General features: G+C 44.6%; 1 protein-coding gene across 1 annotated transcript; it reads right to left on the reverse strand.

Moving 5' to 3' along the window:
- Positions 1 to 556: 556 nt before the first annotated feature.
- Positions 557 to 19513, reverse strand: PPEF2 (protein phosphatase with EF-hand domain 2). The gene is made up of 17 exons (XM_039701944.1): positions 19153 to 19513; positions 13611 to 13795; positions 10318 to 10445; positions 9723 to 9780; positions 9064 to 9239; positions 7931 to 8045; positions 7046 to 7092; positions 6472 to 6638; positions 6352 to 6388; positions 6119 to 6268; positions 5131 to 5466; positions 4198 to 4383; positions 3388 to 3530; positions 2754 to 2860; positions 1664 to 1827; positions 1024 to 1111; positions 557 to 790 (listed from the first exon to the last, which is right to left on the reverse strand). The coding sequence occupies exons 2-17, from the start codon at positions 13669 to 13671 to the stop codon at positions 609 to 611; spliced, it is 2145 nt and encodes a 714-aa protein (XP_039557878.1). The 5' UTR covers positions 13672 to 13795; positions 19153 to 19513; the 3' UTR covers positions 557 to 608.
- Positions 19514 to 19537: the final 24 nt, after the last annotated feature.

Raw genomic sequence — 19537 nt, forward strand, 5'->3', positions numbered from 1 at the left:
AAAGTCTCCCTGCTAAAGACAGTGTTGCACATTTGAGGTATTTTTTCCAACATTCAGCTCTACTGTGTGTACTTAGTAGCTCCAAACTTCCAGAACAAGCTTACCACAGCAGAGGAACACCAGCAGGGAAGTAGGTGTCATCACTGGAACAGCACTGCTGCTCACAGTTAACTAGAGAAGAAATAAACAGCCAAGCAACAGCAGTCTAGAAAAAATGGTTTATTAAAAGGAAAGCTGTGATCAAACAGGTGCTACCTCCTTAAAAACACTGCCTACAAGTAATACATTGACTTCCACTTTACTGCTCTTGAATACACCTGTAACATTTCCTCACATTGACAAGAAAAGCTAAGTTGCATCTTCCCTTTGAGCAGGAAACTATTTAAAACACAGCTTCTTTTAAAAGCAGTCTGAATTGGAGTGCAAGTCATCTATTTCACGTGCTAGCTTCCCCAGATGGGTCACAGCTGTTTGCCTACAGTGATGTCTGTTTTGGGCACCTGCCTTCCCTTTCCCTGCTTGCCATCTGCAGGCACACTCTAGGTTAGTAGGACAGTCCTGGCTTTGTAGAAATCAAGGCATGGGACATGGCAACTCTCGGCAGGTTCTCACGACGGGAACTGTTTGACCAGGCGGAAGGCTTCCAGGAACTCGTTGAAGTCAATGTTCCCATCCTTGTTGAAGTCAATGCTGCGAACCAAGTCATTAATGCCATCATCCGTGAGTTCAATGTTCATGTGGGAGCTGAACAGCTTCCAGGTTTGCTGGAATTCCTCAAAGGAGATGAGACCTGTGAGAGGAGCATTTTACATGTTGCAGCTACGTCTCCTAATGTGGAGGACACTGGCTAAAACACAGCTTAAAGCAGCAAAGAGGCATAATATAAATGGACATTCCTGAAGCATGGGAGGGAGCAGGAAGACCCAAGCCTAAATAAAAACACTTCTATACATACTAAACAAAACTCCAAAGCAGAAGAGATCACAGCAAGCAGTGATTAACAGCCCCTGCACACCTGCTTACCTGAATGGTCTCTGTCTATGATCCTGAATATGGTCTCTAAGTTGGATCTGTTCCGATAAATGACTTCCAGCAAGCTTGACTGGATGTGCTGAAAGACACGATCACAGTTTTTATCTTTCTAACACCTGTGCTCTCTCTTTAGTTGTTATTGCAGATGTCTCCACAAGCAGGAATATTTTTTGCTCTCAAGAACTTGCCAGCAGTGCCTTATCAACCAGGTGTGTGATGACTGGACCCTTTGTGCAGCTGCAGAACAGACCATCAGCAGCTTGTCCCTTCCCAACAGTGCTCTTCTGGGCTAACAGCAAGCCAGGCTGCGTTTTAGAACCACTGCAGAGCTGCATTTGCTGGGCAAAATTAACAAACTGCCAATTGGAGAGTGAAATACAGTTCTCCTACTCACAAGCCTGCATCCAAAACTACATCTAAATTTTGATTTTGTATCCATCATCTCTGTAAAAATGGGCTGGTGCCTCAGGACTATTTGAGCTCAGGCAAGACTTCCTATCAACTTCAGTGTGATTTCAGGTTATGGAGGAATCATCCACTGTCCTTTTGTACTAGAATTGATTTGTACATGCTGGGGATCTGGAGAGCAGCTGCTCACATCATGCCTTGATGGAAGGGGCTGAGTACTTACCTCTTGGCTCCTTTGCTCTATGGCCAGGTCATCCAGCCAGGATTTGTACTCCAGCATGCCATCCTCAGTGCTGCGCACCAGCTGCGGCCTCAGCATTCGCCAGGGCAGTCCCAGCCGCAGCACTGACTCCACTGCTGTCGCCCAGTTGCTCAGAGTGATCTTTCCTGTACACAAAAGGGAGACAGCTCTGGGACACAGGCAGTGGAAAGCACATGAAGGCAAAGACAAGGCCTAAACCAGTGAGACACAGTCTAGGTGCTGCTGACAGCACAGCATTATTTCACAGTGCAGGCACACGCACGCTTCCCACCCAAGCCTCAGCAAGGTTTTCATCATTGCAACAAATCAAGGCTGTGAGGCTGCAAACATTGAACAAATTCAAGACACTAACTTTGGGTGTTTCATTAGAAGTTTGCAGCCCACTGCCCATTTTAGCAGCTGCTGTAACAACTGAGCTGGATTCCTATGAACAGTTTTGCTGCCAGGGAAGAAAGCAAGAATGCAGTTATCCCCATGAGTAGTTCTGCTAGTCACAATCTCCCTTTTTCTCCCCCACCCACCAGTGGACAGGTCTCAGCAACACCTCTTGGTCACTGCACCAACACAGCACTCCTGTCTGTCCCAGAAGTAAGAACTCTCAGCTCCTTCCTTAAGGCTCTGACAGACACAACTGCCATTGAAGATATCCCTCACTTTCCTCTTCCCAGTGATTTTGGACTCCAAGGATGAAGGGGCTCCAGAGACACCCAGCCCTTCTCATTTGACACAACACACATGTTCCAGGTCATCTTTCCCAAGGCTTCATTAGTAGTCCAGCTGCAAGGAGTTCTTCTAGGACCAGCCTCAATTACTGCATGTTAGACTAATGACATCCTGCTTTTCCAGCACCCCCACTTTATGGTGTCACTGCAAGGCATCCACAGAGACTGAGTAACAGCAAATGACCTCTGCAAGGTTTCGTACAGCCTCCCTATGACAGCTGGTGACAACTGTCAGTGAGCAGTCTCCTAGGCAGCCACAAACTCAACGTAGTCCCTTCAGCCCTATCCGACCAGGCAATGAACCCACATGTCCCTCAGCTCTGAGTTACCTGTACTGTCCCCATCGTAGGACTTGAAGGCACTGATGAGGGCTGAGGTGTGAGCAAAGAGCTTTTCCCGCAAGGCTCGAAAGGCTGACTCCTCTACTCTGCTGATTCTGGAGGATGGAGAAGAGAGAGAAGCACTTGAATTACTTGTCATGAATTACAAGAAAAACTGCACCTTCCCTCCCAGTGCTCTACCTGGCTTGTCCATGGATTGCCCAGACCCTCACACAACTGCTCTGCACAGCTACAGCTGCATCTCAGTGCTTGTGAGAAGGCACTGCATGCCCAAGGTACGGTTCCCTGCAGCTGATACCACGAGTCCCTGAATTAATTTGTGAAGTAACAACACAAAAGAGAACCTCAAAGGTCAAAAGTTAAAACCTGACATGGAAAAGAGGAGCTGAAAAAATCAGCAAGCTTTAGAAAAATCCCCTTAGAATTTTTTTAACAATCCCTTCTCAACCCTTGAGCTTTCCTCAGTACCTTCAAGTACAAAGCTTAATCCCTCCTGTAGAGCTATTCTTTAGAAAATCAAGTTGTCAAAGTTCATCTCCAGAGTCAAACATTCTAAAAGCTCACAAAGTTTTCCCTTTGGGAGTTTTGACTTGGTGAATAGAGAGCAACTAGAAAGTCTTGCCTTTGGGTCATAGTGAGCATATGGGCTGTCTTGTTTGCTTGGTACTGAACAAAGTGGGGGATGAGGTCTGGTCCCAGTTTCACATAGGCTCCCCTGTTGCTGCCAATCTCATAGTAGTTTGAGGCTGAAAAGATGGTCAGCACCTAATCGCAAAAAAAAAAAAGGCATTTGCAGTCAGTAAATACATCCTATAATATTTATATATGTGTAAACAACACACCTGATCCCCTCTGGAATCCACAGACTGTGAAAGCACCATGTTATATAGAGAAGAGGGAGAGACAGGTGGCAGCTGGCCTGGAAGCCTTGCAGGTGTGAGTTCCTTGTGGTCACATGTGGATCTGGCCACATGCTGGGCTTCTGCAATTTTCCTGTGCTCTCTCCCAACAATTCCACTTTCCAGAGTCCACATGCCCTGACGAAGCCACTGACCTGACAGTGCATCTTCTGAAAACAGAACTGGGCTGCAGCAGCTCAGTAGCACCCTTTTGTAGCTCATCTGCAGGAACAGCTGCACTAAGTGGGGGCCATGGCACAAGTGGGTTGAGATCTTTTCTCAAGCACCACACACACAGACACGGTTTGCCTGCACAGCCATGTCCCCAGCAGAGCAGGTGGCTCCAGATTGCCCTGAACTAAGACTTCAGATGGAAGCATACTTCAGTTAGCTCCCAATAAGCCTGTTCAAGGATTTTGCATGTGCTTACAGCCCCACTGGAAGAAATGCAGAACTGAGAGAAGCCACCCCCGCAGAAACCCCTCCCTGGCAGTATGGAAACCCAAGTACCCTTCACACCACCCCCAGCTGACCTTGCGGTTGTGACAGAACTCATAGCCCTCCTGCTTGCACTCGTGAGAGCGGATCAGGAACTGCAAGCTGTACTTCTCAAGGAACTTCTCTGTCACATCAGGCCCAAAGTAGCAGCCACCACCTCGCACCTTATTTTCTCTGCAGCCCTCCTGAGGCGTGGGGTCGCTCCAGAGGATGTCTAAAACCTGAAAGGATTGGAAAAGTTCACTAAGCAAATACAGCTCAGTATCTGAATCCCTCTCTAGACTGCTGCTATGACCAGAGTGCAAGGGAACAGACATTTTTCCTGCATTCCAGCTGAAGACTGTCACAGACCTAAGCCACCTCAGAAGTGGCAATATTATTGGCCATGAGCTACAGGCACATCCAAAGTGTCTGGGGAAAGACGGATGTGCGTAAGTTAGGCCTGATACAAGCTTTGCATTTGCTAGCATTGAGATGTCCAAGAGCCTTGCCTGTTTTCCTCTATCCCTAAACATAAATCCCAGGGCAAGAACAACGAGCAGATCCTGAGGCCATTAGCAGGCTTAGTATAAAACGCCTTTGTTCTCTAGCCAGGACCTTCCACAGCCTCCAGAAATACAAGTGCTAACTCAGTAACCACTGTGTGGACTAAGGCTTAATCCCTTTAACCCTGACTTCAACATACTACAGTGAAAAGCGCTACAGTGAAAAGGTGTGCAGCGCTGGAAGGTCACAGGTAACGTCAACTAAGTAGCAGTGGTTTCAGAGTGCACAGAAGAGACTCCCAGGCTGGAAAAACAAGAAAAGGAAGTCCCCAGCTGCTCTTCCCGGGAGGAAACAAAGGTACCCAACAAAACATCCCCTTGGCCTCACAGAGCATCCCTTCCTGGCCGCTACTACTGAAGAACCAGTTGCTGCAGGAGGCACCCACAGTGCACCCAGCTCAGGGCACTGCTAAGACTCCTTACCTGCTTCCACTTGTCCTGGCAAGTCCAGCACGGCTCATCCGCATCCTTCAAGGAGACCATGCTGGAATAGGTGGGCTCCTCTGGCTCTGACTCACTGATGTCCACCAGCCGGCGGCACGTGTCAATTTGCTCCTGCACAGTCTGCCGGAGCCACCTGGAGAACTCCAGCCTGTTGGCTGTGCTGGGAGCCTGGGCTGACTGGGGCTGCAGAGATAACCTGGGAGCTGCCTCATTCCCTGCTGTGTCAGTGCCTGAGTTGCTCTCCCCATTTATGGCCTGGATTTGTGGTTTTCTACTCGATTCCTTCCTTTTCTTCAGCCTTAACACAGAAATAAACTGAAAGGTATGAGAGAAACAGAGCTGATAACATAGCATGAAACCCAGACCTCCAGCTCTAAGATCTTCCATTGGCAGACTTCAAGTGATCCAAGCCTCCAAGCCCCACTCCCTTCTTGCCATCAACTGCTGCTTGACTATGGGGAACTCAGACAAGCCATCCCGGGTTTGCAGCTGGGCACCACATCCATCACATCTCACTCTTCCTCATTTACTTCCTCCACACAGATTTCATCTGCAATGGGGACTATGTAGCAGAGCAAAGGAAGCATTAATGATTAATGCAAGAGTAGTGATTTTATTTGGAGAAGGGAAAGGGGTATTTCCCAACTGGGTGAGTGAGGCAGAGACAAGTTAAATGATTTATCAAACTCCTTCTGGAAATCTAGGGGGTAAAAACAGGCTAAGGAACTGTGGGACAATGTCTCATCATCACTGTATTTTTACTTCAGCACCAGCACATATTCCAGAAACTTCACAGCTCCTGCACGCACAGTAACACACCATAGCCTATACCTAAACACAACCTTGTCTAGGAAGGCCATCTGTTGTATTTTTCTTGTTAACAGATAAGCTGGTATGTAGAAATTATCTTCTCACCACAAATCAGCAACAATGTTGTCTCTTGGAATAACTGGGAAATAAAACCTACCTTGTCCCTTTGAATTTTCTCAAGCATGTCCAGGTCAGTGGTGTCAGAGATGCCCCCGTGAATAATGAGGACTTTCTGATCAATCAGGGTGGCCAAGGGCAGCCAGCAGAAGACATTCTGAAACATCCTCAAGATTTTCTTCCCATGCACCTGAGAGAAAGAAAAAAGAGATAAAGCATCAAGTCTTCTAAAGGCATATCTCACATGGTAAGGGAGAGACAAACTAGGCCTACCTTGTATTTCTGCATCACTTCCTTGGTGAAACCATAGCTAAAGGAACAGGAGAAAGGAAGCTCAGTGGGATTTTGCACAAGGCCCTCGACATGGTGCTCAGCCCTGCACAGAAGCCGTACCGTAAGTTCACCATGTGGTCCTCGTGGTTCCCACGGTTGAGATGAACTTCCTTGGGATAGATCAGGAGGAAGGTAAAGAGGATAACAAGGATCTCAAGGGACTGCTTGCCTCTGTCTACAAAGTCCCCATTGAACACATAGGACTTGGAAGGGGAAGGAAGGCCATTCTGTAAAAGCAAGGAACAGATGCAGGCAGATGTCACCAGAGAAGCCTCTCCAAGGTGTTCATATAGCCCCACCAGCTGCAGCCTCTCGCTCCTGTCCCAGGTTACAGCAAACCCTTGCTCATCTTTATCCTGTGAGCCCCAGCAGTGAAACTGGCAGTCACAAAGAGTTGTCATTGGTATCAGCACTAGAAAAACACCCATTGGCACTAATCAAATGGACATGGATATCACATTTCCTAGTCAGCAAAGGGAATAAGTTAGTGATTTGTGAAGCCATTTTAAAACCAATCAAATTTACATGGAGAATTGCACATGAATGGCCCAATTTTGCAAACACTTCTCAACATGACCCATGGGATACCCATTGCAAGGCCTGGACAGTCTCCCTCTCCAAATTTGGTGCCTACCTTGTAAAAGATGAGAAACAGGTCATCCAGCTGGCCATGTAAGTCTCCTGACAGGCACAAAGAGACAAGTCACAATGTGTTTACCTTGAACTTTAAAAAAACACCAATATGTAAGTTGCTACAAACTAGGTCCTTTATAAATGAATCACCACAGAAACACTTTGGGAAGTGCAAGTCTAGAGGAAAAGGACACAATGTAAGGCTTGAGCTGAAGTCTGAAAAGGACAGTAAAAAAACCTACACCATCTGTTGAAGACTGATTTAGAAGCTTTGTTCATTTATCTCTTGTGATGGCACAACCTGGCACAAAATTGTCATTATATGGGAGAAAGCTTAGCATTGAAAATTACAATCTAATTCTCATTTAACATAATATTGGAAGGAGTGGTTTGTTTTTCAGAGGCTGACTGCATGCAAAAGTCTGTGCTATGTATTTTTCAGAAATATCTCAACATTTTAACATTACAGTAGGAAAAAAGCAAAAAACTTTGTCTCAAATTTACTTATAGGATGGAAAGATGTGTTGACATTCTGGATCTGCCTGCACGCGCTGGTGCTTACCCAGAAAAGCTCCAGGATTTTGTTGTTTAAATAATCCCAGACCACAGAACAGGTCAGACCACTACCGAGTTTTGTGACCAGGCCTCAGCTGGATGTGGTTTCTGTGGTTTAGTAAAACAACTCTGAGTTTGGGGTGAGAGAAAAAAGACCACCTGGGTATTTCAGACAGACCCAGCTGCCTCTCAAGGCACCACACACTTTGCTTATAGAGAGCATTGTGTTCCACATTCAGTACAGAGGGGGGCATTGTGCTCTCGCTATCATTTTCTCTCTGCCCCACCCTCCCATAGGAGCCTTCCACCCCGGAGGCTGCAAGGGACCCACCACACACGGTGACCTCCTCGCTGTAGCAGGTGGAGACATGGCTGATGTTTGGCAACTGCTTGAGGTGCTTCCTGGTCTCATGCAGGAGGTTTAAGACATAGCGAGCATGGAGCTGCTACTAGGAAAAAGTAAAGGGATTAAAGCAGGAAATCAGTGGTCTCTGAGCAGCACCACTGTGGCTGTAAAGATTCCACCAGAATAGCCCAGATGGTAGAAATTGTCCCTGAGATAGCAGTCTGTGCTGACCTATGGGCTTACAAACAAAATGAGGGAAATATTGGGAAAGAGCAGGATGGCAGACACTTGCACAAGGCAGCCCAGCCTCAGCACTGAGAGGGCTGGCAGGGCAACCCTAAAGCCCCAGCACCTTGTGGACAAGGCTATAGCCACTAGGCTACACCACCTCCAGGAGCAGCAGAAATTCCAGCCCAAAATCACAGGTAAGAAAGTTGTTCCTCTAGATCTTAGCTTTTCCACATTGAACCAGTCAGAGTTTGCACATGTCCTGCAGTGATAGATATGGTCAAAGCCAGGGTGGAGGCATTTAATACAGTGGAGACATGAGACACCTTTGGGTTAGAAGTTCTCTTTGGAGAAGGGACATTTTGGCCTATTTTGCAGTTCAGCACATCAGCTGAGGGATGGCAGCAGAACACTGGAGTTGTATGAAGGCTTGTCTTGTTAGTTCTGGAGTGGTACTCAGCTTGCTCATCAAAAAACTCACAATTTACATTTTAAACCAGAGTCCAAGTTGCATAGCACAAAACATTGTAATTGGCTGTTTCCCTCTGGGCCATCCTACATGTTTTTACAAATTGAGACATTGGAACAAAAATGATGAAAAGTCTCAACATGAGCTGCTGCTCATTTTTCCCTCTAAAAATGAAATTCAGGTTAATATTGGTACACCCCTACATAAAGTGTGTTCAGTTTTGTCGGGAGTATATTTTCAGGAAGAACATTTCTATGGCATTACGAAATACCATATAGTTTCCAACCCCATTTTGTTTAGCAGCCAGCCAGCTTGTTATACTCCAGTCAACTGACCTTGGTAAGAAAGTTAAGACCAAATTATCTATCCTACACCCCTGTTCAGAGAAGGGGAGAGCATGGTACCTCTTTGGGATCCTTACTTGTCTCTGTTGGAAAGCTTCCAGCAAGGCCGTGGCATGGTCAGGGAGGAGTGGGAAAGAGAGATGGGGTCCAGTGTAGGAGTCTGGCACCTCTATGGATTCATAGTCACAGTATTTTTCCAGCTCTGCTTCTTTGTAACTTTCCCCACTTATGAACATGCGACTGATAAAATCCCCTGGAAGCAGATTAATGGGGTTGATTTAAAAAATATTAAAAAAAGATAAACAGACAGAAAAGTAGTTAATTTGCTCCAGGTACCATCCTAGTAATTTGCTGCAGAAGAGCTGTTTAGTTAGGCTGGCACTCAGGAGCAATTGCAGCCATGGATGCTGGGTACTGCTTGGCACTGCTACGAGACTTGCAGTGGGGGAAAGGCTGCAGAGACAAATGTCCATGTGCAGTGTGCATCATTCCGTGATTCTGTGAAAACATACTGAACCTTTATGCCTCCTTCCAGCGTCTAAGAGCAGGAATTACCCCACATCCTTTACACAGCTCATAGTCTCCAGACAATTCACTCTCTAATCCTGATGCTGCCACTCCAGAGACTTGGCCACATGTGCCATCCTGAAGATTGCCCAGCACTGGGCAATGAATTATATAGGGTGCAGCCTTCAGAGCTGCTGATGCCACATCTACAAAGAGCACACAAACTTACTCTCTTTGCTGCTGCTTGGTGTGAACTGTTCCATGAGGTAGCTGAAGAAGTTGTGAAGCTGCGGGAAGAGGGAGAGCCCATCATTCACCCCGGAATGAAATTCAACAGAATAGCAACCTATCATAATCATCTTTGTGGATGTTTTACCTCTGCCCTCCTCGTGCTGTCTGGTGTGTACAGCAACTCTCATTGTACCAATTTAAGTTTTGACTTTCTTGAAATGAAGTCAAAACAGTGGCTTTACCTTCAGCCACATGCAGAAGTACGCTATGAGCTCTTTCTCTCCCCAAGAGCAAAGCAGCCATATAAGAGAATTTTAATCAAAGTTAAAACATAACCAAATAGACTTGCATGTTGTGTTCAGACACCAGAAAAGCTCCTAAATGGCTCTTAGGGCTTGCTTTTGGTGTTCATTACTTTGTTTTATGCAACACATGCAGGCAGGGAATTAATAGGTTAAAAGGGGCAGGAAACCCAGTCCCTGGCCCACTGAAGCACTTAGAGGGTTACGAGCCAGCAGCCAGAAAGGCAGAGTCTGGCACAGAAACCACCTTCCTATGTGTTTTCCTACCTGCTCTTTTCCTCAGCACCATACCTTGATCTGATCCTGCTCACAGGAATACTCAATGGATTGAAAGATTCTCCAGGTGCAGCGGCGGCGCATTTCCAGCCGAGCCACGTGGCGCCGATACCACTGCTGGATCAAGACAGCTGCCTTGAAAGCTGGGGGGCAAGAACAGAACCAACCTGCTGAGCAGCACTGCCTGCAGCTGAGGCACCTGCAACTGCTCCTTCCCCACCCCTGAACAGGGAAGAGAACCTTTCCTTTTCAGGAAAAAGTTCCCAGCAATTGTATTCTTGTGCCTAATGGCAAAAAAACCCTCTTCTTTTTTGGAAGAGGTTGACCTGACCCTGCCTGCCCAGAGACCTCTGAAGCACTTCCAACCATTGCTGCTAGTTCCTTCAGCACCAGCATTAACAACAAATTACTAGGACCTGAAAGCCCTAACATGTTCTTCAGTATTATTAGACGATGTCCTCCCTTTCTACCTACCTTGATCATTTTTATGTCCCTCTTACCATCTCTAGGTGCTGGGGCTTCAGGAAACCAGAAATTTAAGTGAGGCCATGCAAAGAGATGGGGGAAGGCAGGATACCAAGTTTCCTTCTAGAACCTTAAAAATATGGGGGCTTTCTACCTCTCTTTACACCAAATACCTCAGCTTTTGCAGTTGTGGAAAAACTTTAGAAGGACTCTACAGTAGCATAAATATCAACATAACCGTGACCTTACAATAAAATGAAGACAAAACTACACCCACAGTGAAAAAGGGGAGGCAGAACTTTGGCCATTAATGGCACAGAATGAACAAGATGCCACAATTTCCAGGTACCTGTTTGAGGTTCAAGCCACAGCCAGTGCTGACACCAGATGCTTCCCACCAAATTATAGCTATCTGCCCTTTGATCTTTTAAACACAGCCTCTGTATTCTCCCAATTCCAGTGTGCTCCCTTCAAAAATTATTTCAGATGGGGTGAGTGGAAATTTCAAGCAAAGTACATTGGTGCAGTTTCACATTTCCTTTTTCAAGTTCTGCCAAAAATTTTACTTCTAGAATCTCTCATCCTCCTTATCTGTCCTTGATCCCACTTGGACCAGCTCTGCTACTTGGCATCTCTCTTTGGATTACACTGCACCCCTTCCTGTTCCTTTCTGGACCCCGACCTGTGAGCCCTACACTTAAAACATCTTCTAACACTGCTTCTCTGTCATCTTTAGCTGAGGGGGGGAAAAGGGATGACTGCTGTATCCACAAGCCAGCTTCAAAATCCAAGGGAAACAGAGGCAGGGAACTAGGCCTGCTGCAGAAAGTGTATTCCCCTGCCACATTCACCAAAGCAGGGAGAGCAATGGGAGGTGTGTGGGAAAATCTTCATTAAAAAGAGGAAAATCCCTCACCCCTACCCAAAGGCTGCACTGGCAAGAGATATAGATCATATGAATTCAATCAGCTTGCATTAATTACACAAAAAATGTCCCTCCAGGTACTTCAGCAGGAAACAGCAACCTTTCCCTAAAGAAGGTATGTCAGTGGATTATATATTGAAAATAATAATCCCTTTAAATCATTATTCTCTTTCGGCACTGGAAATTGCAGAGCACAAAAAAGAAAGATCTACAGCTGCTGTTCAGCAGGGGTGTAAGACAGCCTGAAATTGTGGGCAAGAAGGTAAGATTTGGCAATTCTTTACTCAGGAATAACTTCTGTATTCTTTGTCTTCTTTCTTGCTGAGAAAATGCTTAGTGATCTGCTGGGCTTTGAAAAAATTCCTTGTGATAACTCTGCACATACCAATGCAAACCAAAACCTTTGAAACAGTAAAAACTTAAACCAATGAAAGACATGCTATCAAGTGCACAGTTAACATAAATATCACCATCAACAGCATTTAAGTCCCAGATAGGCAAGGCACTGGTTTTTACTCTGCTTTTATGGAGACTGACTCTGCAACTGAAAAAGCCAGGTATTCTAATTTAGCAGTTTACCTGGGTGAGTTATATCTGGCAGTGTTTGTATCAGCTTGGGAAAAAAAAAATCAACAGAGAGGAGAAAGATTTAGCCACATTTTATGATGATCCAACCCATGTATCATATAAGCTGCTGAAAGCATAGGGAAGTGGCAGCACTCAAACCAGACTACACTCCAAGGCAGGGCCAGTTGAACAGCTCTGCTCCTACATTGTCCATTAAAACCAGCCTTCAGACCCTGGACAGGGGGGACAGGGATGACATCTGGCATTTGGGCAGAAAGTCCTAAGCAGCTGCCCTGCTGCTGACAGCCACATCTGAAGGGTTTTGAGAGCCAAAGGCTAGAAATTCAGAGAAGCTTTACTGCCATGGGAAACTGTTGCTGAGCTATCAGATATACACAAGTCTCAAATAAGTAACTAGTGTTGTGTTACACTTGCTCATCTTAAAATAACTCTGAATTTGTTGGGAAAGTCCATGGACCTCTGGTGCTATGGGTGACAGCTAAGTCTTACTTAAATAGAAAGAGTTTTTCAATAGTGGACAGTAGCAAAAAAAAAAGAGTGAGTCACAACCTTATCCCCACTTTCAATCCTTATTTTCTTCTCCAAACACTTGCAAACAGTTTGCCCTGTCCTACTGTTCTGCCAGTGCTCATGGCTGCATGATTCAAACAACAAAGAAAAGACTGTTTATTTACTTTTTAACTCTTCCTTATATCTGAGGTCTTCCTCATCAACTTCCTTATCACCACTTAGTTACCCCCCATGTGTCCTTTGTTCCACAGCAGACACCCACAGAAGTGATACCATTACAGACAGCTTCAAAAAATAAATCACCACAACTTTGAAAGCCACAGACAAGTCTGGGTTATTAGCAGAGAGATTAAGAGCACTGTGCTGATGTAATTAGACAAAATGCATACTTTTGCTTGACAGCTTTTTGTAGCCACACCATCTCACCGTCTTTGTAACTAGGTTTATTTTGGCTGCACTAGTAAGAGCCTTGGAAAATAATCCAGGGGAAGCAGCAGGGTGACATCTGTCTCACTGTCAGCAGACACAACACCTGCATACCCAGCAAGTATTCCATCCAGCAGGTGTTGGTGCTAAGTGTTGTTTCATCTCTGGTTAGCCTTGGGTGGATTTTAACCCACTCCTCGTCTAAACGGCTGTTATTTCCTCAAGCCTGTTGTCTTCTGCCTGACACGTGAGAACCTTGTCACAGGATACTGAAAAACAGAACCTCACTACAATGCCATAAAGAAAACCCAGAGGAGAAACACATTCAATGCAACCTCCCAACAGCACAAGCAGGGGAAAACAGGATAAGATCACTTTTCTAAGAATCACTCACCATTTTCAGACTTCTGCAGGGAGTACTTGTACTGGACATTTACAGAACTACCAGATCCCATGTTCTCCAACCAACGCTCCAACGTTGCAGAATGGCCCAATGTCACCAAAACCACAAAAGAGATGCAGGGAAGACCATTTGATCAGAATCAAAACAGCTGCAACATTTTCCACAGTGCCAAGAATCTATAATTAAACATATTAATGCTTAACATCAATGATCAGATGGCTTCTCTTATGCCCAAGTACATTTTCCACTACCAGGTTTCTGCAGCTACTCCCAGACATTTGGATGAATATTTCTTTTTCATTGCTTCACATTTCCAGTGAGTTTTATAAACAGGAATCAGCTCAGCACCTTCAGCTACTTGCATAAAAATAGGTACTGTGATTGTTTGGCAAACATATAAAAAGCTTTTCAATACTGATCAAGAACTATTAAAAATCATTAAAAAGCAGTATGTGCAGACAAATGTTCTGTAGTGCAGACAAATATTCATGTAGTATCCCGTAAAGGATAACTCATTTTGAGTGGATTATGAGGGATGAACATAAAACCTGATATTTAATCTAACCACAGCTAGCAGGAAGGCAAGTCTAAAGTAACAATTAGCTATCAGAAGAAAACAACCAGCTTTGTTAAACACTGCTTGCCTTCATTCTCATGCATCTGCTTGAGTGTTGGAGTTTATTATGCCATCAATTGCCAGTATAAAAGGACAGACATCCAGACTTTAGTAAGCTTACTGCTGTGGAAGCTCTGGTCAGGGTAAACAGATCCTAATGCAAGATTAGGTCAACCTCTGAAGTCTCTCACTTTGAGGGTAACCAGAATGCAAATCTATAGACATTTTTCCTCTGGAAATAAAGTCACGTAGTACTGCCAAAGCAGCCCCAGGCTGTATCACTGAAGAATTCAACAGATTTTTATTTTCCCCTGAAATTCAGGGAGGACAGAGATGAGAAATGGAGGGAAAGAAATTAACGCTTGTAAAAATGTTAAGACTGTTGTTGTCAGAAGAACACAGCTCAAAGTATTTTGAAGGGCCAGGACAGAGTCACTACAGAGGCACCACTGTGCAGGAGAAGGAAAAGTCCTCCTTTCCTCACTTCTTGCAATCCTTTTGCCTCCTTCAATCTCTTTCCACCTAACACACGCCTTTCCTCTCAAAATAGCTCAGATCCGCACAAACGCTCATTGAAGGAGCACGTCCGGTGTTGTGTAAGGTGAGTGATCCATGTTGGCTCAGGAAGGTGAGCCCTGCTCAGCCACCCTGCAGCACGGGGAGGTTCTAAAGCACAGCAAAGGCTGCAACTCTCTCCTCCTTGTCCAGGATGCCCAGCTGTACAATGGCATCCTCACACTGCCACGAGTGAACGACACAACCAGGCACACTGCAATGCTCTCAGCAAAATACCTACACTCCCGTTTTATTCTAACAGTGTCATTTCATATCAATGTCACAACTTGCCTGAAATCACTGCCAAGTGACACCCAGTTTTACCTAGTGCCTTACCTTCTTTGTGCTCAAACAATGCAGGTACTCTGACAGCTTTCCAGATTATTAACTGCTTCAAGAGACAATTGCACACAAAACTCAAAATAGCTTGTTTGTAACTTTCTGTACCAGAGAAATCAGAGTTCAGGAAGAAGTTCAGAACTTCTGGCCTATACCAACAAAAATTTCACTTAATAACACAGATCTGAGGATTTCAACCAGTTTTAGCTTTCCAGAGAAGCAATGATAAAAATTATCAATTCTGCATTGGCCCCTTTCCCAAGAACTAGAACACTTCTAGGTTACTTTTAAAACAATGGAGAACAAACTTGAAGCAAACACTCAAGTACGGTGTTCAGTACTTTGCCTGCTGAGGATGCATTCAGGTGCACCACCTGCCTGCTTTAATAAAATGGGACCTTGGATTTGAAGTCACCTTTGGCAACAGTTTTTCTCTTATTTCCTTCTATCTCTGCAAAACAAACAGACATTTATTATTTGGACAGCCCTACTTTAAACACATTTTCGCCATCCATAGCGAGGGATAGCCTAGTGTTAGTGTGCCCTAATTATCATATCATAAAAAGGCTTATCAACAGGTCACTCCCAAGCAGTTGCTGGAGCCAAGAACTTCTTCATTTGTTGCCCTCAGATTTTTGTCAGAGCCGTAACTTGAGCAAAGGAGCGCACGGGAGTAAATCAGGCTCCAATGGAATCACATCTGTTCTAAGGCTGGAAGGACTGAGGAAGAAATAGAACCAGTCCAACTGCTCACTACCTTGGATCCTTCCTCATCCACTCAACAGTGACACACACCCTTCCCTTCCTAAATTCCTGCACCTAAGAAATGGAAGAGGAGCAGGGACCCATCAAGGCACAGCCTCAAAGACTGGATGAACTGAGCAGCAGCACCACTTCAGGTACAGATTGTATTAACTTCCAGGTGAGAAACATGTTCCATCCAGGAAACAGCCAGCTACCAAGCACTCCTTCCTCATCTTGCTCTTGGCTGCCACTCCTCTCCTGCAGAAGTACTTCCTTCTCTCTGGTGCAATCAGGAGGCCACTGCAACAGGTTTTCCTCATATCTCCATCGCACGGGGCTGTCCCTGGTACGCTCCATGGCACAGAGCACCTGCCAGCGAACACCCACACTCTAAAACCAGGTGACAAAAGCCACTACACACACACTTAAACCACCACTAAAAAGGCATGGATTTGACAGCCCCACATGGACACAGACAACCAGTGGAACACCAAGTCCAAGGCCTCAGGAGGAGGCCACACACGCATAGAGAAGACACTACACCATTCCCTGACCACAAGAGGTAATGTTTCAAAGGCAGGAGAGAGACATAGCAACCAGAATCCATATACTTCCCAAGCCACTGGGTAACACAGTTCTTGCAACTCTTCAAACATGGTGGACTTGCTCAATAACACTATCTGGTACCCCATGAAATTCAGGCAAGGAAACCTTGCACAAGGCCACTTGAGTCAATCACCCCAAAACACAAACAAAAAAAGCCTAGGTACATTTCCTGGCTTAGCCTAATTATTTAAACTTCTCCAAACCCAAAGCAATGGACAGCATTCTGAATCAAATCCAACACACCGGGAACTTGTGCACCTCATAGATCTTTGTAGAATGTGGTGCTCATCCCACAGGACCTGCCAGAAATAAATGAGCTAATGTGAAGCCTGCTCCTAGGAAAGATGACATTTCATGTATCATGAACAGGATGCCCACTAACCTGACAGTTTTACAGACATTCCAGCAAGGAAGGGAACAGGTGAACAGAAAATGGAAGGCAACAGGAGGACATAACAGATTAGAAAGTTTACTAGAGAAAAACCTAAAAAGTAATGTTGGAGGGAAACAAATTTTAAGTTCTGCTAAGAGAAAAGCAAGAGTTTAAGAGCTACAGATTATTTAAAAATCAATTAAATACTTCTCCCAAGGATAAAAGTGCTAGCTGGCATTAGGAAAAGTGTTGATCCTATCTTGCCTCAGAGTAAATATCTATGTATGGCCCACGTGCCCATCAGACCCAGCACCACTCGTAGCTGCAAGCAAGATGGTGAAGTGTGTTTTATTTCAAGTGCACAACCACACAGTTACTGTAGTGCCAAAAAAGGGGATTTACAGAGACCAAACTCCCAAATGCAGTTTTATACACCGTGGCACACAAAAGGATATTTTACCTTAAGCTATTTCTGAAAACAACACCCTGTTCCAAAGAATTAAAGAAAAAGACGCAACTTACCTTGCCAAGTCCTAATTTATAGATTTGTTGAGATAAACACAACTGAAGCTCTCTACTTGGTAAATTTTGGTTGTATTCAGTACCCAAAAAATCGATGCTTTCTGATGCTATATTTTTAGTTACAAATGCAAAATCTCCTCCTCAGAATCCAAGTAGTAAAGTAAGGTGTTCCCTTGGGCAGGCAGCACAACAGGCCACGTCTCTGTGCACGTGCAACCCAGAGTTGGTGCAGACACTTTTATTTACTGCCCAGCTATGAAGAGACTTAAGAATCTCTATCACATGACACTTAATAAAGGCTACAGATCAAAACTGGATTAGGATTACTCAAGGGATTATGAATGAGAAATACAGCATGTTGCCCTCTCTCATCCTAGGAGTCAGCTCTTACACACTTGCAAGCTGCCCTCTGCTAAACGAAAGCTTCTGGAGGAAAAATAATTCAAGGTTTCACCCCTTATTTGTGTTGGGCTGAAAAAATATTTGGTGCTTTGTAGCTAGGGAATCTCTAATGCAAAAAGGAAGGGATGTGGAAAAAACAAGGATAATTTATCTTGTTTTATTACTTCAAAATTCCAGGGCTTGAGAAGGCAGGAAAATCACTACTCTTCTCAGTCTTTAAAAAGTGTACACACAGATGAAATCTCACACAGAAATATGACCAGCAAGCTATTCATATACCTATAAATGATCCTTTTTTTTAAAAAAAAAGCAATGTCAACAAAGACCAGGCAACAAATACTTTCAGGATATTTTGGTCCAGTATTTCTTGCCTCAAACGCCCACCAAACATCCAAAACTACAAAAAAAACCCAATCACTGCTACATTTTAATGTTTCCAGCATGAAGATGGTTTTGTTTAAAGTCTTAACAATAGCATTTCTGCATTTTTATCAAACTTGAGTTCTTATCACAAGTACCTTAGCTACTCGCAGGTTAAATTATCTAAGTTGCAAGATATATCACTCAGCAGTTGATCACTAGCTATAGTTTTAGCTTGTCATTGAACTAAAACCAGGAAGTTATATATCCTTTGGGTTAGCAGAAAAACATTCAAGGTGGCAGAAAGCCTTTATTCTTTTGGCAGTCAGCCTCTTGGAGTGTTGGTTACCACAGAAAATGGAAGGTTTTCAAGAAAGTCATTTATGAGGGAAAAAAATAATCTACATTCCTCATTTGTTTAAACCTCATAACCCCAAATAGCTGCCAAGCCACAAACACAATAGAAGCCAATTGCTTCTTGAATCTTCCTAGGTACTAACAATTTAGACATTCCAGATTGTTTGTACACATGGAAACAAACATTGGGCCAAATTTATATACCAGAGCATCTGGGCACACCCCTGCTGGAGGATCATCAGCCTAATGCTGCAGAGGTCAGGATGACTACACAAAGCCACACCTGTAAGGATCCTGTAGCTGTGGGCAGCAGTTATTTAAAGAAAACCTGGTGCGATCACAAATCAGTACCTACTCTGTGAACTAAAGCAATGGCATTTTCTGGAATCTCAAAGATAGTGAGCATTTTTAAATCTTGCTCCAGGAACTCTTCAGCTTTATCATCTGGCTGCTGTACATCACTGTGTAAACTGGGTCAAGGCACAGCTTGCAACACTTTTATCCAGGCAAGAGGAGAGGATGCAGGTAAGTAGGTTATGAGGCTCAGCACAAGGAGATAAAGGGCCCTCAGCTCCAGAAGGTGCTCTCAGAGCAGTTTGCATAACCAGTGCACACCCACCACAGCCAGCACAGCATGGATCTGCAAATGGGGCTCTCACCTTCACACAGGTGACATTGTCCAGTGAAGAAGGGCGCTTTCCAGCTTTACTTGAAGGCATCCACTGACCTTGACTCTTCAAATCCCTCAGTATTTCTGGAGTACACTTCAGTGTCTAAACTCAATAGACAGTCACAGCACAACCTGACAAAAGCCCCACTGCTCTGCACTGTAAAACAAGATGTTAACTTTTACTGCAAGGTAACTTGATCTGAATGCACAAAACCAAATGCAACCTTTTTTTAACCTCACTGCTACCCCCCAACACAACCTCCTCTCATCTACCAAGGATAAAAGTGCATTATCACAATTCCTGAAACAGCTCCTGATTAATTAAATAATTATAAATTAAATGCATGTGTCTACAGCTCTGTAATGCAGCTGAC

This window comes from Passer montanus, unplaced genomic scaffold, assembly GCF_014805655.1.
Source record: "Passer montanus isolate IOZ18808 unplaced genomic scaffold, ASM1480565v1 scaffold150, whole genome shotgun sequence".
NCBI classification, from domain to species: domain Eukaryota; kingdom Metazoa; phylum Chordata; class Aves; order Passeriformes; family Passeridae; genus Passer; species Passer montanus.